Source organism: Melospiza melodia, chromosome 19 (genome assembly GCF_035770615.1).
Source record: "Melospiza melodia melodia isolate bMelMel2 chromosome 19, bMelMel2.pri, whole genome shotgun sequence".
Classification (NCBI taxonomy): Eukaryota; Metazoa; Chordata; class Aves; order Passeriformes; family Passerellidae; genus Melospiza; species Melospiza melodia.
In genome coordinates, this window is record NC_086212.1 from 12,490,831 (window position 1) to 12,517,334 (window position 26,504).

Here is a 26,504-nt window from a genome sequence, read left to right on the forward strand (position 1 = left end):
CTGTCACTGCCTGACTGTCACTGTCTGACTGTCACTGACTGTCTGTCACTGCATGACTGTCACTGACTGTCCCTGCCTGTCTGTCCCTGCCTGTCTGTCCCTGCCTGTCTGTCCCTGCCTGTCTGTCACTGCCAGACTGTCCCTGCCTGTCTGTCCCTGCCTGTCTGTCCCTGCCTGTCTGTCACTGTCTGACTGTCACTGTCTGACTGTCACTGCCAGACTGTCCCTGCCTGTCTGTCACTGCCTGTCTGTCACTGCCTGTCTGTCACTGTCTGACTGTCACTGCCTGAGTGTCACTGCCAGACTGTCCCTGCCTGTCTGTCACTGCATGACTGTCACTGTCTGACTGTCACAGTCTGTCACTGCCAGCCTCTCTGTGGCTGTCACCACAGGAGGAGAGGTGCAGGCGGTGATGGAGACCCTGTTCCATGGCACTTCCCCTCTCCTGCTGATGAGTTCACCTGAAGGGCTTTGCTGTGAGCCCTGAGCTCCTTGAATTCCTTCTGGGAACACAGGGAACAAAAAGGGGCTCTCCTCTCCCTCACAGCCCTTTGCATGGGGGCTGCACTCACATGTCCTTGAGGATAAAAACTTAAATTCTTCCAAAGCTCCTTTCAACATTGTTTTCTGTGCTTTTGATCATTTATTGTTTTTATTGCTACTAACAACACAAAACTGAACTTTTAGTACTGAGAATTAGAATGAGTGCTATGGAACTCTGACAGAATTATAGCAGATTTGTACATATATGGTTTTACATTGAGTAGAGTAAGAACTGGAACTAATTTGTTGTTACAAAAGTAAAAGTACAAATGTCCTCAAAATAATATCCCAGAACAAGAGTGAATCTGAGGACACCTAACTATGCTAACATTACATGTTGAAAGATGTAGCCTTTAATTCTAACTTTTGCAAATAACCCTTTTATGATTTATCAGATTTTAAGAGTTGTTTCTTAATTAAAAACATATATTAGTTGTAAATGAGTTTATTTCTATGTATGACTTTTAAAGAGTTGTGCTTCCAATTAGCTTAACAGCTTCTAGTACAAATTAAAAATTAGGCAAAGTGAGTCAATGAGAAATGCTACAGGTGACATTTCCTATAAACATGAAATTAAGTAAAAACTCTCATGGTTGTTAACTGTTCCCAGATGGAACAATGATAGTTCAAAGCTAGAATCCAGCACACACAACTTTCAGGTAAATTCTGTGGTTTATAGGTTTATTTGGAAATAGCTACAGTTAAATTTTCCTTCTTCTGAACTTGACACAACATTATTTCTCATTTTCTTTCTTTTGCTGTATTCAGAATGGACTGATTTTCACATTAACTGGTACATTGGCACCAGAGTCCCAATACCAAACCCCTTCAATGTGGAATTCATATAGGAAAAAAAAAGGGGGGATTTCTCTTTCCTAAGGAGAAAACACAACAGTAACATCTGTAGCCCACCACTCAAGGGCTAAATCTGCCTCCATGTCAAAGAAAGAACCCAGTTAGAAATTTATCCTTTTTGTGATTGTTGAAAACTAAATTAAAGCATTTGGGACTGGGGAAGGTGTGAATCCATCTTCAAATGCAACATTTAAATTGAATTCACATGGGGGAAGACAGGAGAATTCCAAGCACAGGCTGAGCTGAGGAGGCTCTGGAGCTTGTTCAGCCCTGGGATGTGTTTGGGACTGGAGCTGAACTCCAGGGACACTGGCCACATTAAGAACTCTCAGGACAAATAAATTTTGCCTTGTTTGTCCCAGGGTTAGGGGACAAATGAGGGTTACATTTATAGCAAAAAGGACACAAAATTGAAACATGACTTTTTATGCATAATTACTAGCACAGAGTTTGCTCTCCTGTTTTCCTACTCAATTCCCAGACTGTCAGGAGAATTATCAACCTCTTGAAGGCAGCAAGCTGTGTGACCTGGGTGTAGGGATTTGTCAGGGGAAGAAATTTCCAGGTTTTGGTCACAAAGGAACATTAGGAACATTAAGCATTCTTCATAACAAAGCCTGATTCTTTTTCAAAAACCCCAAAACTATACAATGTCTTTTAAAAAAGAATACCAAAAATAGTGTGTCTAGTGGTTTTATACAATAAATAATCTATTCTCTATAAATGTACAAAATCAGTTACACAGCAAGTAAGAAACTGATACAAATGCAATAACTGAAAGATATATTTAATTTTATAACTGTAATAATTTATTTATGAAATATATCCACATATATATAAAATATATCATATGCTTTGGCAAAGACCTCCCTTTCTTGTTTTGAACAAAAACTATTACCACTGATTTAAGCCCTATATAGATATTTTTACTGTTGATTTCTTTTCACTTTTCCTTTGGTCTCCATCTTTCTTCTTCTAAAATATAATTTAAAAACAAGGGGTTGTTGTTTAACCTATGTGCCCTGGGGAAAGTCTGCATGAAGGTCAGTAAACCCCAAAAAAATTTGTAATTTGTCACAAGTAAGGGCTTTCCTCCCTTTTAAATAATATAGAACAGGATTTGCAAAAGTTACTCTTTTTCCTTTGCTTACTCTTGTATCCTTGTAGCAAAAATAAATCCATAATTTACACTGAAAAATGTCCACGGTTGGATTTAATCCTTATTGCCAAGTTTCTGGGTTATTTGGTGCTGGTGTTTCAATGGAGAGACAAAGGCGGGATTTGTGCAAAGCCCAGGGGATGTGCTGTGGCTGTGACCTGTAGGGGCCTGGCACAGCAAATGGCCAGCACAGAAATGACTCTGATGGCATCAAGTTCCACACTCCTAGCCTTGCATCTGTAGGAAAATTCTTTGGGATGAATCACTGAAGTTCTGTTCACCAGCTACAGTGCATCCCCAAATAATCACTGTAAGTGTGTTTGAATGGAACTTGCAAGTGCAGGAATAACTTGTGCCTAAATTAGGTAATCTATTGAATACTCAATGTATACTCTTAACTTGCTATAGTTTATAATAGTATTTATATTAGCCATTCATATTTATTCTGCATAGATACTGTCATTTAAACATCTGCCACAAAGTTACAATATGATGATTCAGGCTTGCATACATTAACAAGAGAAATATTTTGTATCTGTTTATTCTTAATGAGAACTGATGTAGAGGCAATCTCCCTCTAACTCTCCTCATTCTCCACTTGCAGCTGCCTGCACAGAGCTGTGGATGGAATCTTCAGACACAGAGCAAACAGTGAGTGGAACAGTTTCTATTGTACTTGTTTAAATCACAGAGAAAAACGTTTCCTGAAGCTTTGCATTGCTGAAGTTTGGGTCTGCCTTTGAAGTTTTCCTCAATAGTGATACATTCCCTGCCAGGTTACATGGTAAAGGTTATCCTTTTCTGAGGCTCTCTCGAGGGGAGAAAAGCTTCTTCATAGAGGTTCCCATGCCCTCAGAGGGGCACTGCTGAAATGGAAGTGTTGCCTACTGCTGAATTCTCCACTGGCATCACACTGAAGCATCAAGTTTGTCCATCTCAAGGGAGAGTTGTAGTTTAAGTTCTTGTTTCTGAGCTCCAGCAAATAAATGTTAAAGCTTTAAAGAAAACAAAGCAACAAACAAATAGAGCCAAACTGTTGAATATTCAGCACTAAGTCCCTGTTAGCTGAGGTAATTGTGGTTGCCCTCCTTGGTTATGTGTACAGAGTGAGTTCTACACCATTCTCTAATTAGCTCTGCTCAAATAATCACAGCAACAAATTCAGCTTGGGGACTTCTAATCCAAGTGTTTCCCTTCATAGCAAAGAATTTGGGGTATTGGTGTGACTTTTTTAGAAGTGGCAATATTTGAAACTGGCTACTGGGTCACAGTAACCTCCTCATACCGGACAACAAAAGCAGATTTACTTTTCCCTCCAGATACTTCTTCCACAAAGTTTTTCCTGTTTCTTTCCCTTAACACTTCAGCTTTCACTGGAGCACTGCACTGGGATGTGTAGGTTAATTTGCTGCAGTGCTAAATGAGGAAAAACATGATGGACAGGAACAGCCCTTGTCCTAAAAAAAAAGCTAAAATATGTATTGGCTTATAGCCAAATAATCCAACTTTTGAGGGGGTTACATCAACACAAGAAAGGCTGTAGCAGTTCTGTGTATAGTAAAGTTTATTTTAAAAATTAAATAAGGAAAAAAAACCCAAACACCCAAACAACTCATGAGCCAAATTTTGCCCCTAATTTAGGAAGGAGTGATAATATTCAATTGAAAGAATTAAGGGTTCTACAATACAAAGAACATTTATGGAAAGTGAATATTTATTTTTAACATTAAGCGTCTGTAACATACCTGATTTGTTCAGAATCCTCCAGACTCTCTGTGCTACTGAACAAAATTGTGTTCCTCTTCCCTGCATTGGTCTTTCTCCTCTGTCTTTTTCATTGATCCATGATTTCTGTAGAATAGAGATTGCCTAAACTTGTCACTGTGTTCTCATCAATGTCCCCATAGATGAAATGACAATGTCATGCTCTTTGTTAGACTGCATAAAACATTCTAGATCAGTGCAATGTTCAGCATGCACCTATCTGGACAGATCTGCTGTTTCAAAATCACCACATCATAAAAAGCAACAGAAAAAAAGAAAATTCCAAGCAGTGCTGGCTGGCTCTGGCCTCTTTCCTTCACTTATTAAACTGTGATGTGACACAGGAGTTTTCTTGCTTTTTTTCTTCCTGTTCACTCCCCCATCCCACTGAAGGGGAAGTGAACAAGCAGCAGTGGAAGTGCTTGGCTGCTGGCCAGGGTTAACCCACCACAACTGCAGAGGGGAGATTATTTAAAATCAATACCTTTTAATCACTTCCTCTTGATAAATGCATCTTAATTAATTTATCTCCATGAAATGCCTCATCATGTGGCCAGGTAGCAGTGACAAGGAAAGTGACTCACCTCCTTCTGTCCTGCATTCTTCTGCAGAACTGCAAACACTGCTTGTCATGGGCATCCGAACAGGAGCAGCGCGGCGAGGGCTGGGGAGCGCTCTGGCTCTGCCCTGTGCTCCTCTTGCCTCTGAAGCTGCCTCTGTAGTTAGACAGCCCATAGGGCACAGTTCTCCTGTGGTGAGAATCACACAGGAACCAATTAAAATTATGTTCCACCTCTTTTCTAGTTTAGTGAAGAGATCTGTTGATGGAAAGCAATAAATAGAGGCAGAAAAATCAAACCCTGTGCTCATCTAAGTTCTCCCTGGACCAGATCATAACTTCTGCTCCATACACTCAGGCTTTCACCAAGTTATGAATTAGCAGTCAGCTCTACTGGAAGGATTAATTGGCAGATACACTACTAGAAAAAAAAAATTGGGATACCTAAGAGGTGATGCAAATACATCCCCAGGTTATAATTTATTTTACTCCTTATTCCTGTGTTGTGTTGGTTTCCCCAGCCAATGCACAAAATCTGTCACATTCAGAGCCTTGGCTGGCCTGAAGTGACAGAGGAGCTGTGCTGATTTCACCAGATCAGTAACATTGTGTAGTTTTCATGTAGTTCATGGTTCTGAGTCTGACTTGTCATTAATTTTATCATTGAGAAATTGAGAAAACTGTCAGCATGACTCATTTACTGCATCAAGTTTCGAATGACCCCTGGAGTTAAAAATGCAAGAAATTCCCACACAATCCTCCTTGTATGGTTCTACCTTTCTGTGAGAGATCCTATTCTGTGCTGCAGCACACCAAGAAATATTAGGAGGTACCTCTCTGTATTTCCCGGCATGATTTGCTCTTTAATGGGTTATGGTCAATATTCCTATCAGAAAAGGACATGGTTCATCACTGCCTGCTAAAATCCCCACAAAGAGTTGGATAGTTTGAATTGATGTCATAAATTACTCTCTTCCAAGCTGTTAAAGAATCTCAATCAACAGCAGCTGTACTCCCCATGAAACTTCTAGAGACTCATAAAATTCCTGAGGACTTGAGGGATGGGCTAAGCAAGCCACAAATCCACAAATGCTAAAAATCTGAAGAGAATCTCATGTTCAAAAGCAAGAAAGAGGAGGGGAGGAGTGGAAAAAAAAAATAGAAAAGAAAAAGACAGGGAAGAGGAAGTCAGAGTCAATCTAGAAAGGTTACAGAAAGGTTACAGAACAAAGCCTGAATAATGAGTCTGGAACCACTACCTTCACATAGCTCTGCTTCTTTCATTTGCTTTCATAAAAACATCATTAGGCTGCTAATGGGAAAGCTGCAAATTTTCCATTTTCCCACACACATGGTGGGCTGAAAGGTTCAGAAACATTATTTTCCTAATCTCTACAACAATTTTTGATGCAACATCAGTACAGTTGATGCAAATCATTTATTCAAGTCTCTGCACTCCTCGTACATTTGTACCAGTGCACCTTGTCTTTCACAGCCTGAACCTGTCAGAGCTAGGTTGATCCTAAAATCATCCTGAGAGAGAGAAATCACAAGCAATGCTTCTGTGTTCAGAGCCCAGGGATGGTTTTTCTCCAGCAGGTCCTGGTCTGCCTCCATGCAGAAAATGTTCCTTATTTTCACCACATAACTCCTATGCTGGGACACTGGGAGAGACCAAGAACACCCACATTTGTCTTAAAATACTTTAGGACTTGATTTTGGCCTCCCTTCTCAAACCATCATTTAAAAAGCTTTTTGTTGCCTTTAGGATTAGGAGCAAGTCCCATTTTATAATTTAAGAGTATTAATAATTCTATACTGACATCTGCTTTACAATAGTGAATGTGAAATGGCTAATGTAGGGAACTCCTGACATAAATAATTGCTCCATGGTCATATTTTTTTACACATTCATGTTTTTTATGAAGTAAGAACTGGTATTTAGAGGCAGGAGTGGGGGAAAGTTCCTTTATTTTTAATAGTGGCAAACCCTCTATGAAAAGTGTCTGGTAAAATTCTGTTATTCAACTTCCTGCTCCAACAGAGACTGAAATGGAAAGATGAATTTTGTGTGTTTTAGACAATGTGAGAGCCCTGTTTAATGACAGATAATTTGCCAGGGCATAAAGAAGTTTCTTGCAGCTTTTGCAGATGTCATCCTACATTGAGCTAATGAGACATAAAACACTGTAATATGTTATTCTCATTATTTAAAGTGGTTCCTTGTTTAAAAGTTCACTCTTTCAAAATATGATACTGGGCTTTTTTGCTCTAAAGTTAAGTTTTACCAAAAGCTCTGTGGGACTGAGCCAAAGTTTTCCCTGAGTCAGAGGCTTTGCCTGAATAACCAGAGAGAAAGAAGGACACGAGTTTTATTCTTAATTGCTGCAATTGGCAAATTAATGGACCAAGCAGAAATGTCATCAACTTTTGATTTTACCTCAGTCCATCCCTATGTGAACTCCAGTGACTGAGGAAGGGGCCCATTACCAATCTGCTGCCTTTCCTAGGAGACAGTAAATTCCAGCAAACAGGGAGGAGGGGAGGATATAATTATAATTACAAGTGATAAGAGCCATGAATCACAGCCTTAAGCAAAGGAGGAAAGTGATAGTTTAGATACTTCTTCTGATCTTTCTAATTAAGTACATTATGCTTCATAGCTTAGAAAATGTATTCAAGGCTGCTTCATTCTCAGTGGACCAGCAACATGTGCCAATGCAATGACATTTTCAAGTGTTTCAAGTTTCAAAGATTTTAACCAGAATGAAGTTTTTGTGTAAGGTAATGTGCAGATTTGCCAATCAGAGATAGAAATACAATACCCCAAATATGCCGAGTTTTGGCTTCTAATCTAAAAATTCAAACTAAAAAAAAAAATACACTTCAAAAGCAACCCAAAGTCTTTCCAACAATAATCACAAAGAGTTTGATGAATTGTATATGCACAGGGCACTTTGTGTCCCCTCAGTGAAGATAAACATCAACTGGTGGGGCAGAGGCAGAACTGGGGGGTCCTGAACTACCAGTTCCTTTTAAGACCCAGTTCCTGGACAAAGTACTGGCTAAGCCATTTACTAATTTTTTAGGAAATTTCTCTGCAGCATCCACAGGTTTTTAATTAATTAATTTTTTAAGGTTTACATTTCACAAGAAAACTTGAATTCCTGACTTTTAACTCAGTATGCAGCATTTCTTCCTTTAGGAGAATAAAATTCTCCTGAAGTAAATGAATATGAGTTTAAGATATATTTGCAGCTAAGGTGTTCTGTGAGTCCTTTATGCCTTTCTTCTCTACAAAGTGGAGAATAAGCAAACCTAGACATTTCTGAATCAGCCTTTCCAAGATACTTCTTTGAACTGGTATCTGATTGGCAACACCGAAATCTGTGATTTCTGAGGCATTACACTCTTTTGGGAGGTTCACTATGATTACTCCAGCCAGCCTGTGGGTGCACAAAGGTCTCAGTTCTTAAGCATTTTCTAACAAAGAGAAGGTCTGAGTTTAAGGAAATAATTGCTTCTATAGTATAAGCTATTTGTTCTTGACTCTGTATGCAAAAATGCCCCAACAAAACTATTACAATTCTCCAGTACTTGCAATTATTCCATGTGTGGTAATTATGATTAGTCAGTGCAACAGAAAATGAAGATAATCTCATGTATAACAGAGCAGCATGGAAATAATCATAGCACAGTGTGTTCTTGTCAGATTGGGTAACAGAGGCTGAAATAACCTAGATTATTTGTGTACTTCATGTCCACAACACAATTAGAAAAGCTCTCCCCCTAAGAGCCAGCTAGCTCTTGGAGGAAGGTTTTGCCACTGAATTAACAGAAATGGGCATTTGTTTGTTGAAAAAAGAGAGGAAGTACCAAGCAATTGGTATCAAGTGATTTTTCCACTGAACAGCCATTCTGAAACAGTGAAAATCTTCCACAGAAGAAAATTGCCTGTTGAAGGATTAATATCTTCAGGGTGAATTGGGAAAGAAAATTTGCCTGAGTCCTGCTGTCCCCCACTCACAGTGAAGGCTCAGAATTCAGGCAGACAAATCCAATTGGTTTATTTTAATTTTATAACATGTGGCTGACTTTCTCATGCTATTTTATAATTGATCTATGAGCTGCTATTATTTTCTACTTTCCCAGCCACTTAAACACAGAGGATACCTCCAGGGCACTGGGGAGTTTCAGCCTAAACAAAGGGATGAGGGGGTTGCAGCAATCATCTTAGATGCTGTGATTTCAGGATTCAGCCAATATATTTTCTGGCACACATCCAGGCCAGCAAGGCTCCCAACAGTGCTTTCAGACAATCCCAAAATGTATGGGATCCCTGTAAGGACCACTGAGAGGAAAGGAAACAAAATTTACCATTCTCCAAGAGAAACAAAATGTCCCCAGAATGAAGGATGATGCCTGGGGAAGTAACAGATATTTCTGTGTGTATTTCAATATAAAGGCACTGCAGTAGCTTTTATATAAATATAGCTCAATATAAATACATCTGCAGCTTTACAGATGAAGAGATCATTGGCTGCTCTGGAAGTTGGCTCCAGCTCTTCCTGTAACCTGTGGGGTTTTTAGGAGCTCACAATAGAGGCACCTCCCATATTAACCCATCCTTACCATTATTTAAGTAGTAAAACATCTCCAAAGGATGCCTGTCTTTTTGATTTGGTCATCCTGTCCACATTCTCAGAAGTGGCACTTTTTCTGGGTAGCTTTTTGAAGTTAAAGCTATTTTCAGATGAAACTTTTATCACTTATTGCCACACCTTTCTTTGCTACATCCTCAATTTAGTAGTGCTCAGTGCTCCTAGATACTGAACAGGCTCCTATCATCCAAACAGATGCACCTCCCTGACCTTGCTATCTTATCTTTTAATTAATTTTTGCTAATTTGCAAGGATGCCAATTAGTTTTAGCTTATTAATTACAGCTAACTTAGGTAATAAGCCAAGGATTGCACACACCTGCTTCACCTCAGGTTCACTGACCACGTGACTTCTCTGATTTTCCTCCCCCTGGGGCTTCTTGGTACCCAGGTCAGGCTCTGTGAGAATCTGGAGCTGTTTATCACCCTCCATCCTCCTCCTGCAGCTGCCCAAGGGGTGTTACAGGTTCTGTTTCTCAAAATGGTCGGAACAATATCTGAGTTGTGGAGTGAAAAGCTGGGGTATATTTATTGGGGTAAACAATATGAATCACGCCTGGGGGTGTCCATTAACACCCCAAACCCCCAGAGAGGCTGGGTAGAGCTCACCTGCCCTAATAAACTGAGGCAGTGTGTCACAGAAATACCTCTCTCAAAACTCTCAGCATCTCCTTCAGTGCCTCATGTCAATCCAAATCTGCTCCCAGCCCCATTACAAGATATATAATCATTAATTTAAAGAAATAAGTAAAATTTGGAGCAGCATCTTCTGTCTGTCAGGCCCAAATTCACATTATTCCTTTTCTGCCTCTGACTGGCAGTCAGCACTATCAGTAAGTGGTTCTTACCATTTAGCAGTGGCACAAAACCACGGAGGTAAAGCCCAAAAGGCAGAGCAGCTGGGAGATATGTATGAAATTAATCAAATTAAGATTTTTTCAAACTAAAATTCAGAGTACTTATTGCTGCTTCAGAAGCCACCCCAGCAGTGCACACAAGGAACACACACTACTGCATGTTCCTACCTCTCTCCACAGCCTGTAGAGTTCAAACCCCACCGCTGGTTTAAAAACAAATAAAACAAAAACCCAGGGGAAAATAAACACATGGTGTTAAAATGTAAGACTGGAGAAAGTGACTGTGGTTTGACAGCCCTCAAGAGTGTTTATTCTTAGAATTAGACCAGCAGGAGCAGCAGTGGTGAAATTTCAAAGCCCTGGCTATCAGCATGTCTCATCCCTGACCTCATCTTCTCAGGGCCAGCTCCTGCAGGGATGTGGGATTGGAACAGCAGAGCCAAATCCTTTCAAATCTTCCTGAGATTGCTGTGAAACATCAGTGCTGGGAGTACTGGCAGTAAGCTCAGAGGAAATATTCTACTTCTAGACTGAGGGGGGCATGCAAGCTATGGGCACACTTCAGACAGTGAGACACTGAAAGTGTGAGATCAGTACACATTTTAAAATGTAATCATATCTCTTTAAATAGAGAGGCCTAAAATCAAATCAGTTTGTCCACAATAAAGTATAACAATTACAGCAGGAGCCTGTTACTATGTTCAGTAAATCTAATTGAGATATTCTTCATTTCACATGAAGATTTTGCAAGACAAACAGATTCCACATGTTCCCATGGACAGTAAAGATTGCAAAATCAGGGCGAGCTTCATTCAGAAAAATAAAATCAACTCAACAAAGACTCATCATTTCAGTTTTGGCACTTGGTTCTGAAGGTTAACCATGTGCACTGTTCAGCTGACAGATCAGCTTCCTTATTTGAGCTTCCTGGCTGGCAGCCACTGTTTTATCATCATGCCTCTGACTAGCAGAGATTCTCAATCTGATCCAGAGTTTATAAGCACCTGCTTAATTGTTCTGCTGAACAAGAGATCTTTAGCTGTGTACTTCTATTTCCAGTAAAATACTTCACACCAATACATCACTCATACTTATTTAATGATGAATAGAATTATCCAGAATTGAGGTAATTATGATAATTTAGAACATCACTTAATGTTCATAAGGATTAAAAGTATCTTAAATTTTGTTATATGGGCTTCTGTTCAACAAAATTCAGTCACCAAAGAGATGCAGGTAACAAAAAGATGTTATGAAGGAAAAGTTGGCCAGCAGCACATGCAGTTTTAAGCCCTGGGTTGTATTAAATCTTCTCTGTTGGAACACCATCCTGAGACATCATCTGTGTGTGTGTGAGCAAAACTGTGAGCGAAGTGATGATAGGCTACAGATTGTTTCCATTCTGAGATGATTTTCTGATGGTAACCTAAGTCAGTAAAGAGCAAAGATCATTAACTCTTATTTGCTGGAGAGCTGGGTGCAGGCGGGATCTGCTCAGGCTGTTTAGTTCCTGACAAACCCATTCATCATCACTTACAGACACAGCCACAAGTGTCTGAAAAGCCTTTCTCACCTCAGCCAGTGTCACCTGAGGTCAGGAAAACACATTTCAGTTGGGCACTATCTGGAGCTAACTTGTTGCTAAGGATTATCTGACTTGCTTGAGTCACAGAAACAAAATTTTTTATTAAGTGACAAAACATCAGATCCTTCCAGTGTCCCCATGTGCTCCCACAGCAAGGGACAGTGAGCAGATCCTCTCCCAGTGTGTCCCACACAGCAAAGGCAGACACAAATCCTCTCCCTGTCCCTGCCCTCCCCCAGAGGAAACTGAACCTCTGTTAGGTACAGAGGATCAGAGCAGCAACACAGTGTTAGACCAAAATCTGCCTTTCTCTTTGTCCATCCAATTTGCCTGATTCAGAAATTTATGTAACTGGCAGAAAGAACTCTTAGAACATCATGTAACTGCTCTTTACAGTGTGGTCACAGAATTTCATTCACTCCTCTTTTGAACATAATAACAAATACCAAAATGACATGTCATTTAGGAAAGAAAAAAAACACTTTTGCTTTGTTTCAGACCCTTCAAAAGAAATGTTCTTATTTTTGGTACTTAGTTTGAGTGAGGAATTCTCCTTTGGAAATGTCTGGATTATTGCCATAGATGCTCATTTATTTTAGAATTTAGGACCACTTGAGTGTCTGTGCCCTCATGATAGTAGCACTTTCTTAGGAGTTGTCACCCTTTTAATCCATCACTCATCATTCTGAGCATTGCCAGAGCTTCATGCAGCAACATTAACATTATTAACAGAAGGAACTATCATTAATTGTTATTATTGCTGTTGGATGTACAATCTCAGTTGTACATCTGTACCCCTCTGAAGAAGAGCAGATCTAAAAGTAGTCATGCCCATATTTTCTTCCTTGCCTATATTTTCTTCTTTAACTTATAAAATTAAGCATCAAGCTGTGCCTGTGTTACGTCAGTGGGTGCTGTTTAAAGGACAATTCATTATTTAAAATGTGTCTGTAGCTATAGAACAAGATAAGCATAATTAATCACTTGACAAAAAAAAAAATACATTGCAAACTAATTCCTGGCTAATCAATCTTATCAGTGAGAATAGTTTGCCAGCTTTTAATTACCTTTGTTATGCAACCCTTGTTTGTCTGCACCACATAATTGCATTATTCTCTTCTGACTTACCTACCTTTCTTTAGGTCATCCTCTTTTCCACTTTCCCACTGCTCCCAGAATGAAAGACTCACTATATCAAACCAACACTGGTGCTCCTCGTGGTCTGGACTAACAGCAGTGGTTCACAGTCAAGTATAGAGCAATACTCAAAACATGTGTACAGAGATAATTTCTCATTTAATTGGTGAAAGCTGTAGGGAGTCAGAGGCTCCACATTCTGCAATTTTGTGCTTTTCTACAACTGTCACCCTGCTGATCTAAGTGGTTTCTCAGCAGGGATAGAAATAGACCTTCTATTGTCACTCTGCCTCCAACAGCTTTAATAAAAACTTTAACTGCTTTTCCAGAAAAGGAGGAGAGACCATGACCAAGATTTGTTTTGAATATATTACAACAATGCTTAACAGCTCCTGTTGGGAAAAGCAGAAGAAACCAGAGAAGAAATTAAAGCTTGTATTTAAAGTATAGAGGCAAAAGTAGACTGAAAACAGAAAGTACTGAGGAAATTTTGTGGGGAACAAGAAGCAATAAAGTGAAATAAATAAGTCAGAGGGGAAAGAAAAAAATAAGAAGCAGTTGTAGGGTTTGATGTAGTGGGGGAAAATATAAATAAGCAAGAAAAATACCAGAATCAACAGATGTCAGGAAAACTTCTCCAAACTTTAACACCAACATTTTGGCCTCTCACTGTGTGTGTGATCCTCCAAGTTGCACTGGAGCCAAAGTTTTAGTAAATACAAAAACTTTCCACAACATGTGTACAAGAGCAATGTAAAAGCCCCTTTTACAAACAGCCAGTCTGTACACATCCCGTTTACTTGCATTTCAAAGAAGCAGTGTAAGTTGCTCAGGATATTAAATTGCCCAAGCAGGCCTGGTTCCCCTCATTCACATCCCAAAGAACCTCTTGACTTCCTGAGATGTTATTCCAAATCAACCACCAGAGCAGAATTAGTGCCTGTTCATGGCACATAGAATCTTAAATCCTGCTCCTGTTGCACTGAAAGGGTTCAAAATATCCAATACATTTAATTTAATGTTTACCTCTGCCTTGGGAGCATTCCTAGGAAGAATCCTGGGATTTCTGAAAATCACAACTGTGCTGTTTCAGCAAGAGTTTTGTACCTCTGTCACCTGTCCATGGAGCAGGACAGCAAAGCTGTCCAGTTCAGACAGATTTCAGGAAATTCAGTCCCTGCTGGACTAATTCCAGGCTAATTTCACCATCATCCACCCACTCTTTGTCAACCTCAGAGGTTCAATTCACTCAGTTCCAACAGTGTTGTTAGGTTGTACAAGTTCATGTCTTTTGAGCTAAAAATGTATTATTCTGTGTGAATAATTAATATTGAAATTGAATGTATTCATTCCATGGTTTGCATAGAAACATCCCATCATATAGAATAAAAATTATAAAAAGGCAATTTCCTAGTCCTCACATTAAATCATTTCAGGTTAACCTATTCCCAGTGGGGATAGACTTTACAGATCTGCTGCTATTTCATGTACAACTGACTTCAGTAAAGAAAGCAAAGACTTAGAACCCCAACTGTTTAATATTTGGACTATTATACAGACTTCATTGCCAATTCTACAGGTATTATGTAAACATTATATGCCTTGTTTCATAACTTTTTGTTCTTTCTTTAGTGATACTGGCACAAAACTTTCATGTGGGAAAATTTTCCATATAATTGAATTAATGCACACTAAATAATTTTGGCAGTGGGATGAAAATTGTAAGTCCTGTAGACTTAAAAAAGGATATCCTAAAAAAAAAAATTAAAAAAAAGAGGAGTGTGTGTTTAAAATTAGCAGAAGTCTATTTATTCAGTGCGTAGGGGAAAAGGAATGTCATTCCCCCATTTTCACTGGTGAGGTCTGACTTAAATTTACTGAGTCATAAATATTTGGCTAAAATAACCCTAAGTAATCCTGGGGTGGATTAGTGCAGGTATGGAACTCAAAGAATTGAATGACTTGTGTGAATACATGATACTCACAGGTTGGTAGAAGTTCAAAAGACGTCATCAGACATGGCCTCTAGCCAAGACACACACGTGAATTTACAAATTAAGTGCCCTAAACCCCATTTGACTTAACCTAGTTTATGGCTACTTTCTATTTTTCTACTCCTTTTGTTATTTTAATCTCATTAAAAGCTTTGCAATCGATTCAAAGGCAGATCTAAATCATTACAACTGTTCCCAGACTTTAGTCACCGGAATACTTCAAGTTCACACCCCAGAGTCTGAAAATCTTGAATTCTTGAAGTCATTTGTTATCAGGTTCATCTGATGTCCTGATTATTTTTGTACTGAACTGATCGCTGTGGTTGCTACAGGAACCTCTTAGCCTGGGAGAATCTTTACAAATCTGAGGTCTGTTTTGGTTACTCAGCAAGACAGGATATATACAGTGGTGTAGGAAAAGGAGGCCCCTAACCTTTGGGATGTAGGCAAAGTGTCACTCTTCCTGGATGCTTTCTCCCCATTAAGCGCTGTCAGTGCAGACAGCAGAGCAGCTTTTCTGCACGTGTGGAGCTCAGAACTTCCAATCCAGGGGAAACGGCTTCAAAATTTGTTTTTATTACGAGTTCAAACAAAAGCTTGCGTTTCCGCAGAGCACAGTTGTAAAAGGCTTTCTTTTGTAACATCTTAAAATCTGGCATGTTGAATTTTTCAAACATTATCTTAACGTCTCGGTATTTTTCCACGCTAATTGGTATCAAAACTAGTACAGCTGCACGCACGCACACTATTGCTGCTCTCGCGGCGGGTGAGTTATTAGAAGCGCATTTCTGGTGGGCGATGGCCGCTGTTCCCTCCTGTCACCCGTCCGGGCCGGGCAGGTGCCGCGGGGGCAGCTCGGGGGCTGCGCTGCGTTCCCCCCGCCCGCCTGCGGCCGCCCCGCGGGGTCCCCGCGGCTGCCCCGCCCGCTCCCCGCCCGCCATTTCCCGCACTCACTCGGGGGTGTTGATCCAGATGATGTCGAGGTGGCAGTAGTACACGCACTCCTTGTCCTTGTAGGTGTAGCAAGTGCAGCGCCGGGCCCGGTGCCGCAGCGCTCCGCCGTCCGCCCTGGCCCTGCCGCCCGCGGCCGCCGCCGCTCCGCTCTCGTCGCGCTCGCGGTGTCCCGGGCCGGCCGCCGGCAGCGCGGAGCGGGGCCGGGGCAGCGCGGTCCCTGCAAGAGCCGCGCTCAGCTCCCGGCAAACCCCGGCAAAGCCCCGAGCCCGAACGCCCCCGCCCGCAGCCCCCCGGGCCCGGCCCCGCTCCCCGCGGGCAGCACCGTTATGTTCGTGCGCGCCCCGGGCTGCAGCGCCAGCCCGCCGGGTCGGGGTAAACCACGGGCGGCCAGGGGATGGATTCGCAGTCCCGTTCTTTACAGCGCACCGGAGTGGGCTGCTGCTTACAGCCTTTTGGAAGGAGGGGGGGAAAAAAAGGCAACACAAAAAACCACCCAGCCTTTCTTTGTGTGCATGCGTGGAAGTGGGCAAAGAAAGAAAGAAATTCACGTTACCTGCAGTCGACGTAATCGTAAGTCCAAAGAGGAACAATAAACCCAGCTCCATTAAACCCAAATTGCACGCTGGTTAACTGCAGGCAAAGGTGAACTGCAGGCGCGACTGAACCGTTCCAGGAGGGATCACTTCAGGTTGGAGGCAGGGAATATCCTGGGGCTGGCGGCACACGCTGCTCCCGGGAGTTGGCTCCCGCTCGGAGGTGTGATTAGCGCTTCTCCCTCGCAGTTAATTTCCTCCAGCGCAGACTTAGTCCTGAAGAGGAGAGTGTTGTCAAAAGAAGGGAAGATCCATCGCTCGGCTTTTCCCACACACACCTCCCACCCCACCCCCAAATCTGATCAGCAAGCGGAGCTGCTGTTTTCCAGCTGCAGACGCCTCCCACCCGCCGACAGCTGCCGGCCTCCCCCGGGGCGCGGGCCGGGGGCGGGCACGGCCCCGCACCGCCCCCGCTGCCCCGGCAGGTACCGGCGGGCTGGGCAGCGCATCCTCCCGGGGGCGGCACGGCCCGCCGCGCTGCTCCGCCTGCGGCTCCTGTAAATTACCTGATCCTCTCGCTCCGTGTCTGATTCCAGGAGGAATCGCTTGTGTAATAAAAACGCAGCTTTTTGAGTTAAAGCTGGGCTGCAGATTTGAGAGTTGTTTGGAGCGCTTTTCTTTTTTTCCCCCACAAGACTCTGACACTGATTTCTGTGGGTGAAATTAAGTCACCAATTTATTCATACTTTCTTTTCCCTACTTGCCTATGAGCCCCTCTTTGTAGGCAAACCCACCTAGAGCGCAACACTTAAGACAAATTTCATATTGTGTGAAATACCTGATAGCTGGGACTAGAAGAACACTCCAGCTTGTGGCCCCATTTTCTATCATAATATCAGCTATTAAGTGATAATAGGTAAGGGTTTAAGGTAATTGGCTATATCTTTTCTTGTAGTAGTATGTGCAGTATATCCTGTTTTGGGAAACACATGTTATAGAGAGCACATGGAGACAGGTTGCAAGCTTAATTGTGGGTATTTTAAATCAAAATGTTTCATTTAAGAATGTTTCAGTACTAACAGAGCTGTAGCCAAAATTTCTTTTATGTATCATGCCAATTTAACATGTGCACTAAAATCTGTAAGAAGCTGGTTGGAGGATCACCCAGGAATTGTCCAAGTGAGGAACACTGTTCTCTACAGCCTCACATTCTTCTCCAGCCCTGCCCCCGACTCCAGCTTCTGGTGTGGACTGTCCAGTAACACTTGCAAAGAAACCTCATTAAGATGTCATGTTTTGTCAGCTTGTCAAGCCTTGCCTTTGTCAGGGCCTGAAGATTGAGAGTTTTGGAGTGGACCATGTTCCCAGCTGCTCACAAAAGCACGGTACTCACCAGGCAGGGCAATAGCCTCGAGCAAGCCCACAGCTCTCTGTGGAAATTCAAATTGCTTTTATTTCACACTATTTGTGCAAATGACAAGATGTTCTCATAATTAATATGGGGGGGAGAACCTGTAAACTACTAAACCTGTGAACTACTACAGAACCCCTGTAAATTACTGAATTTAACAGTATATTGAAGTTGATAGCTGGGAAAGAAGTGCTTGCTCACCTTGAGGGATGAGGAACTGCAGTGACCTGAATGTTTGTACCCTTTGTTTTGCTGGGTTAGGGGAGGGTCTGTGTGTGTTCAAGCCAAGCTCCCCAAGCATCAGCAGAGTTACAATTCAGTCTCACAGTTCTGTGCTCTGTTTTGAAAAATATTGTGACAGAACAGCTCTGAAAAAAGGAATTGGTATGAAGTTATTCCCTTTTCTTATATATCTAGAAAAAAATAATTGTTTCAGATCAGGAAGTTCTAGATATTGTACTCTCGTGCTGTTGGATACAGGATTGATTTTGGCAAATGCTTATGATTGTGTTTTATCGGGAAAAGAAAAAGAAGATTTATTGTGCAGTTACTGTTTAACAGAACACTGAGGGAGTAGGAAGTACTGGTTACGTGTTGCAGGTATTATAAGTAACAATTACATCAGTCTAAATTCTGATTCGTTAATTTCATTTTCCTTATTGCAACTGTTACTAATTTTTATTATAATTATGCAAATTTATCATAGAAATGAGAAATATATAACTGTATCATATATATAGATATGTCATAACAAAAAAAAAATTTGTTGTGTGTAAACTGGTTTAACAACATTTTCCTAAAAATTATTTTTGTGTTTTCGACATGAAATTTTGAGGGCATCTTCTACATTGCTCTACCTTTTCTTCCGTGTGCTGTTTAATCTCTGAAGAGCCAGGGGAGACTATATCAGCACCCACTGCTGTGCAAACAAAAGGAGTAATAAAATATATTCTTAAATCAGCTACCAGGGTTCAGAAATTAAGGGCAAGGGTTTGGCCGAATGACCTAATGTAGGTTTTAGAAGAAGATAAGACATAGACTCTACAGGAAGAAAGATACTCTCATCAAAGGAATGAATACTTCTGGTACTGTGGGCCTGATTCTCATTTATTGATTCACATTGATTATCAAGTTGTTTGGGTCATATATTACCTAATGACTTGAGAACTTTTTGTTTCATAAATACAGCACTCTCAAAACAAGAAACACGATTAAGGAAATAGCAACAAATAAATTTTTAAAATCCAGGGTCTGTTATGATTTGGGATAAGAAATAAAAGATATCTGGATACCATTGTCAGTGATATTCACATATGATGCAAAATAGTTTTGTAAATCTATTTAACGATTATGTTTTCATTTAGTAAACAAAAAAACCCAAACAGTAAAAACAGTAGTAGCCTTGGAGGTAGCAGGCAGAGATTGGAAGCCAACAGACTTAATTCATAATATTTTTCAGCTTTTCCTTTAAAGTTGTTTTAAGTCCATAGAATCCTTTTTCTTTTCCAGTTTCAAGATCATTAGGGTGGATGGGTGCTTTGCATAAACCTTGAGAGCCATGTTCAAAATGTGTAGAATTAATCCTTCTCTTTGTACCTTCAATTTCCCAACTCCAGCACATCCGCTGTGCCCTTGTGCAGCCCTGGCAGAGCTGAGCCCTGCTCAGACAATGGGAATTCCCCAGCCCTGGGACACTTCCTCATTCTTAGGGCCACCCAGGCAGCTGAAGAAAGACAATCAGCAGATCTGCCTCATTGCTGGGTATAAATATTGTATATTTGAGAACTTCTAATTGACTGAAGGGAGAATAATCTCAGGGATGAGGTCAAGGCTGAAGGAGTCCTGGAATGTGGAGCAGCTGAAACAGATGATGTTAATGCAAGTAAGCTCAGATTCCAGATTTTATATGCGAAAACCCTGGGCTGCCATTTCAATTAGGAACATAATCTTGGGTTTGTTTAGGACTCCTCTGCCCCTTGTATCCCTGCTTTATACATCCCCTCCTGTGATTGTGGGGCAATCAGAGCCCCCAGCACTAATTCCACAGCATTTAACCTTCATCATACAGGTGACTACACAAAGCAGTTGCGAGTTACAAAGAAGTTCCAGATGTGTTTAAATAAAGTTGGTTACCGAGAGAAACCACTTTAAAAGCTGAGTTCCTAGGATGTATTTACACGAGTAATAAAGCCTGTAGTTAAAAGGTAGGGTAGGGTTTCAGCAGCAGTGCAGGATTTTTTGGCACTGATGCCTTTTCTTACAGCTTCACAGCAGGCCAGGAGGAAAGCCTGATCAATACAGATATGGCACTAAATAAAGACAACCAATCCAGTGCTTTATAAACTATTCATATTCTTTTCCCACCCTCTTGCTTCCTTCTTAGTCACTGTGTTCTTTAGTGTTTTTGAAAATAAAAGGTCATATTAAGCTGCAAACTGTGTTTAGTAGCACACTCTGCACCACTCTCACAAAGCAAGCAACTTCATAGTGGTAGCTGATGTTGGAAAAATGTGCTGAAATCAGTAGAAAACCTTCTCAAGAAAACCTTATCTTCTGATTATTATTTGTTACTTTTTGCTGGAGTTCTATAAGCAGAAAGTTAATCTGAAGTTAATCTTTTCTCCCCTCGTGTTTCAGACAGTCCCTTTCAAAGCCCTTTGATGTCAGTGCAAAGAATCCCATTTTTAGTGGCCTTTGAACCAGATGTAGTAAAAGGGCAACTGAGCATTTGTAGGGGTTGCAACTGGGTAACTTGCTTAAAGGAGGAGAGTTTGGATACTCCTTTTTGTTTTCCCCCCCCTTTTTATTACTTTTAGTATTTATATCCCATTAAGAGTAATGTAGATACTTGGTAAACAGTGAAGAGGACTAATGCCTCAGCATCTGACTGCTTCACTTTATTTCGATAAAAGCAAAGTAAAGAGGGAGCTCTGTGGCTGTTTTTCAGCCACACTAATTTAATGATTCCTGCTTGTTACAGCTATTGTGAAATTTAGGAAGGAGTTTGCATAAGATAACATATCCTGCTGTTGTAATGTACTGGAGACAGGGCTCAGATCTCTGGATAAGGAATGCTGCAGAAATCCTAAGTGTTATTATCACTACACACCACTCTCCCCAGGATCTGAACCTGACCTCCCTTCCTTGATCCAAACAATCTCTGTCTTTGTGAAAATAACAGGATTTAACAGGAAGAGAATTTTCTATCGTTATTAAGTGAAACAGTTCTTTTCCTTCACATTTGCTCATGTTTGGGCATGTTACTGAACAAAGAGAATTCCATATCAAAATGGATCAATCTGAGCACTTCCAGTGTTTGTAAAGAATGGACAGGGAGCTGCCAGCAAACAAGAAGCTGGAGGTGAAAAACTGAGGAGGTTGTCTTGCCAAAAGAACTTCACACATTTAAAAATGAGCAAGGACTTGGGAGGGACAGCTTATTTCTGGAGGTGCAATGGCAGGGAAGAAAACTCAAGCACCAAAACAAATCATTTTGGGCAGAGGCCAGTCTGGAGGGTGCTGTGGAGAGGGAGTGGTGTGCATGTATAAGGGTTTGGGTCTGGCCTGGTTTTCCTTCCTCAGCAGACTGATATGAAACTTGTGGTCAATCATTTGTAGTGTGAGTGGCTGGGGGAGTCTGCACTCCTGGGAGGAGAGGGAGGTGTAAAGATAAGCTGGAGGAAGGGGACTTGAGACTGGGGATGTCCCCAGAGCTATGGCTGATCCCCAGGTTATTATACAAAAAGTGAAATCCATGTGCTTCTCTGGCAGCTCCTCCTTGGGAGCTCCTTTTCCTGGAGCTGGAGCCTGCCTGGATGCCTTGGAAGAGGCTTTTTTTGCATTTTCTGGAAAGCCAAAGGACCACAAGCCCTGAATGCGCTGTCCTGCCTGGAGCAGAGCCTGCAGGGAGGGGAGCCCTGAGCTGCTGGAGAGGTGAGCGCTGGCCACTGCCACTGTTGTGCCCTGGGGGCTCCTGGAACGGCACTGGGGGGGTACTGGGGCACTTTTACAGCTCCCTTTGAGCAGAGATACAGCGACTTGGGTGGAGTAAGAGCCCAAAGCTTGTTCTTGTGGTTCATAGCTCTTCTGGCTGTGAAGAGCTTCATCTGCTAATTCATTACAACATCTGCTGGTTTTTAATTAAGAACACGAATTTTGCAGTAAAGCTTGGCCTCTCTGGGTTCTGCTGATTCATTTTGCCTGGTTAAGCACTTTTAGGGCTTTTCTCTTGCTGTGGCTCTGTGATGTGACCTGCAGGTGACTGCAAGTATTAAAAATATCCTGTGTTGGAGCCCTGATAGACAGGGAAATCTATTTACAAATCCATAGGTGAGACAGTTGTTTTCTAGCAGCCAGTCTTGTCACATAATTAGGGCAGTCTGGAGCAAAGCTTAATGTAATATGTGGTGCAAAAAAATGTGCACATTGATGGCAAAAACCTGATTTATTGTATATGATGTGCCCAGGTGGACCAGACTGTTATTGTACAACAGTCAGAATATTGTGTGATAATAATTTATTCACCTATATGAAAACCAAACAGGCTGGTCATAACCACCTTTATTCTCTAGCAAATCTCCTCTTCAAATTTGTACTTCCACATTTGTAAGAGATTAATGTTTCTGGTGCTGCCTTGTATAATAAAGAAAAGTTCAGCAGCAGTTACCAGCTACTAATGAAGTTAATGACTCATTATTGCAACTTCTTGGTAAATCCAATTTTAAAGACAAATACAGGTTTGACCATTTCTTTTTTGGAACAATCCACAGCTGAGACTCATCAGTTTAGCAACAACCTTGACACCATGTTTGAATATATAACCTTTCCTCTCCCCAAGTAACTTATCTCTCACTAAGAAAAGACTTTCAGAGAGAAATAAACAAGTGTCTGCCTGTATGAACTAGTAAAGGGAAAATACAATGAAAAATGAACTTGCATTATTTAAACAGTGTGACATGACAAACTGCAAGTGCTGCTCACACCTAGCCCTCTGAGAGCAGCTTGCTTTGTTGATAAGCTTTGATTGAACCTGAACCTTTAGTTGCTGAACCTATTTTTGTGAATAAATTACATTTTGCAGTGGCATGATATTATAACTCTCCAGATTTGTTGGGATGAAATCGCACAAATGAACACAGAGACAAGGCCAAGTTGGCATCAGTGTTGTGAGTGCTGTCAGCCCTCTGGGGTTACTCCAGTTTGGTGCAGAGGCTGAGCAGTCACATCACTGCAGTCCTGGAGAGGCTGCCTGGGGGCTCAGGGGCTGAGTGAGGCTGGGTAACACCTGCAGACCTGGTGTGCAGCTTGTGGGGGCTGGGCTGGGGTGGGTTTCACCAAGGGAGTTAAGGAAGCTCATGCATTGAGGTGCCTGTGCAGTGTTCCAGCCCTTCCTGCAGTGCTCAGGGTGCACAGCTGGCTTTGAGCACTCTAAACTTCCACTGAGGTGTGATTGCAGACCAGCAAAGGGGTAACTGCAGGCAGATCCAGGTACCCAGCTGTTCTCAGCTCGAGGTGCTGATGGTAAATACCAGATGGCACAGATTCCCAAGGCAGCCCCAGTTATGAAATTCATCTCTGTGGAAATGTCTTGTTTAGTCTGGTTTGTTGGAAGAACAAGAGTTGACAGCATCTTCCTTGATGGTTCAAAAGGAACAGTCCTTTCCAGAAGAGGCAGAGGGCTGCAAAGTAAACACAGGGAGTTACGAGATGAACATAAACCTAACGTAACATGGGAATTCTGAATCTATTTATCTGTTCTCATTGACATGGTTGTGCTTATTGTGGAGGGTCTTGACCTCACATTCAGCTTAAGAACACAAGCCTGGGAATAACAGCAGTGCAGAACTTCAGGCATGGCAGGATTTCTTACATTTGGTACATCTAAGTACATGATTTACCTTCTGTGTGGCTGAAACAGCAGGGTAGAAAGAGAGGTAGAGGGACAGTAACTGTCCATACAACCTGCATGGAAGTTCTGAATGCAGCTGATGGAGCTTTCTCACATTTCCACAACTGCATTTCAACCTCCTTTATCAGGGCTGGCAAAGCAAGTTTCAGTAAATCAGATTATAAGGAAAGAGTGGGTGCCAAAAGAGTGCACTCCCTGAGCTCCTAGGGGGGAACACCAGGGCATCAGCCAAAATAGGACAGGGCAGGTAGCAGTGTTTTGTGGGGAAATGGGAAAGATAATGAGGAAAAACAATAGACAAACCGTGGGGAAAAGAGAAAGTCAATTAACTCACATTTCACAGAAGTATCTTTTTTATTATAAAGAAAACAGAAGCAAACAGGAGGAGGAATAAACGAAAAGTAAAAAGATACAACAGGATATTAGTAGGGGATGTAGAGAAAAGAAATAAAGAAACATGGTAAAGGAAGAAAATGAGATGTTAATCTCTGGCCAAGGGTAAAGTTTATCCCTCCAGCAGCATAGCTGGGGGTTTGCTTCTCTTTTTTGCCTCTGAGTGCTTCTTTAAAGCAAAGAGCTAAGCAGGCACCAGGCTGTTTAGAGTGGTTGCCTGTCATTTGAGCTTCCCAAGTACTCTGCTGTTTCCCTGTCTAAAATTCTTCAGCTGCAAACATTATCAGGCCATGGTTGTGTTGTTAGAGACTTGGAGAAAATAGACAGTCTGGGATCACTTCTTATTACAGTATTACTTTTCATGTATTTTAGAAAATACATTGTGGCAAGCATTGAAAAGAATATTGAGGCAAATTAGGAAAAAAAAAAAAGGCAAGTTCAAAAAGCTGTTTCATTCTTTGAAGGACTTGATGAGGGAGGGGATAAAGGAGAACTGGAATATGTACAACTCCAAGAGGCTGGCTGCATTCCTTTGTCAGTATTTTTATTGACTCTCCAAAGAAACAATGATGCTTCAAGCTGTTCTCTGCAGCCTGGATATACCTTGCTGACCTAAGGAGGCACAATGCTCCACAGCTGTTAGCAAGGGTCCTGTGTGGTGTTTGAACTGGAACAAAAGAGCTGGGATCATACTTCTCTCACTCTGAAGTGCAATTGTTTCCACGCCTTTCTAGTTTTGAGTAACAGCATTTCACACATTAGAAAGGCCATAATGTAATTTATTATCCCTGGCTCTGGGGTAATTTATTATTGTTTTGACATTTTTCATTTTACTGTTTTATCTTTTCTCAGTCGAGGAATAGAGGAGTAGGAGTCAGAGTTTCTGCTTTTAATATTTGTAAATTTGCCAGCAAAGTTTAACTTAATGTGTATATGAGTTAAAGTCAGACTGGTAGTGATAATGACAAATAGCTGAAGAGGACACAGGACTTGTATTCACTTTGGGATCAGTCAGAATCTGCAGGCAAGGATCTTACATGTCCATCATTGCCATAATAGTGACAGGCAGAAAATCACTGACTGCAGGGCAGCTGCAAAAAGCAATGAGGACTATTATAGGCTCCAGTTAAATAAGCATAAATATGAATTAAATCATGATTATCAACTTTTCCACTAAATCTCATAGATGTCTGACCAGCTAGAGTGTTATTCAGGTACCTTTATTTGCTTTTAGTTACTCTGAGAAAAGATGCATGAGTTATTCATGAATTGTAACCACTGCTTTCAAATAGTTTCTACCTTGAGTTCTGAAAATGCACTGAGGTCTTAAAATTTGCAGAATACAACAAAGAAAGGTAAAAACAGTGGAAATGAGAACAAGGAGATGTGAGCAAGCAAAGATTGTTACACAGCTGGAAACTGGCCACCCAAGAAGATCTGGCAGAGAAATTAAAGTATTAATAGCATTATTAATCTACTGAGTTTTACTGCCAGTAAAATAAGTAGAGAAAGCAACATCAAGGAGAAGTTATGAGGCAGCAACACAAATAAAGTAACAAATTTACAGTTCTCAGGGGTATTGAGATTGTGGTTCCTGTTACCAAACTGTGAGAGTACACAAGGACAGCAGCTGTGCCAATTGTCCAGATACTGCAGTTCGCAGTGGGATAAAGGGCATGACACTGTTTAAACTCTGTGCTCTTCTCATATGTGGTAAATCCTCCATGATTATTTACTACAGAGGCCAATTTTCATGGGTTTGAGGGGAGGGGTTGAATGCTGAGTTAATTAATGCATTTCTTCTACTCTCACTCTGCAGAGTTCTGGCACTGTGGCACTGGGCCACTGGGACTTGTGTCTGTTTTGCAAAAAACTAAAAGTTGTTTGCCTGATGTTCTGGAGAGATTTTCTTTCAGACAAACAGCTCCTGTGATTTCTGAGACTGGCACTCATGAGGAGGCTGGGTCACAGTTCACACTCTTTGGAAGAGCTGCATCTTTCCAGTCCATCACCACTCAAGGCAATGCCACACCAGGTGCTGGGAGCCTCCATTGTGCTTCCAGCCTGTGTTTCACAGCAGTGCCTTGGCAGGAACATGTTAAGCTGTAATTAAAGGAGCATGTTTTATTTCTGTGAAGAAAATTCTGCTCTGAGCCTGAGGTTTTCTATTAAAGTTCAGACTTATTTGCCGG

At 41.4% G+C, this 26,504-nt stretch overlaps 1 protein-coding gene across 1 annotated transcript; it reads right to left on the bottom strand.

The window, feature by feature from the left end:
* Positions 1-2,588: 2,588 nt before the first annotated feature.
* On the bottom strand, positions 2,589-17,002 carry EDN3 (endothelin 3). Its single transcript, XM_063172570.1, has 5 exons — positions 16,621-17,002; positions 16,068-16,284; positions 4,906-5,070; positions 4,303-4,408; positions 2,589-3,552 (listed from the first exon to the last, which is right to left on the bottom strand). Exons 1-4 carry the CDS (start codon positions 16,670-16,672, stop codon positions 4,336-4,338), a joined length of 507 nt encoding a protein of 168 aa, XP_063028640.1. The 5' UTR covers positions 16,673-17,002; the 3' UTR covers positions 2,589-3,552; positions 4,303-4,335.
* Between the last annotated feature and the right edge of the window lie 9,502 nt (positions 17,003-26,504).

What these genes read in the sequence shown, in the direction of transcription:
- EDN3 (XM_063172570.1), bottom strand. Translation starts at nt 16,672, where the DNA reads ATGGAGCTGGGTTTATTGTTCCTCTTTGGACTTACGATTACGTCGACT. An exon ending in ATCTGGATCAACACCCCCGA is followed by an intron (nt 5,071 to 16,067) that starts GTGAGTGCGGGA and finishes TTCTCACCACAG; the next exon opens with GAGAACTGTGCCCTATGGGC. An exon ending in AGAATGCAGGACAGAAGGAG is followed by an intron (nt 4,409 to 4,905) that starts GTGAGTCACTTT and finishes TCTATTCTACAG; the next exon opens with AAATCATGGATCAATGAAAA.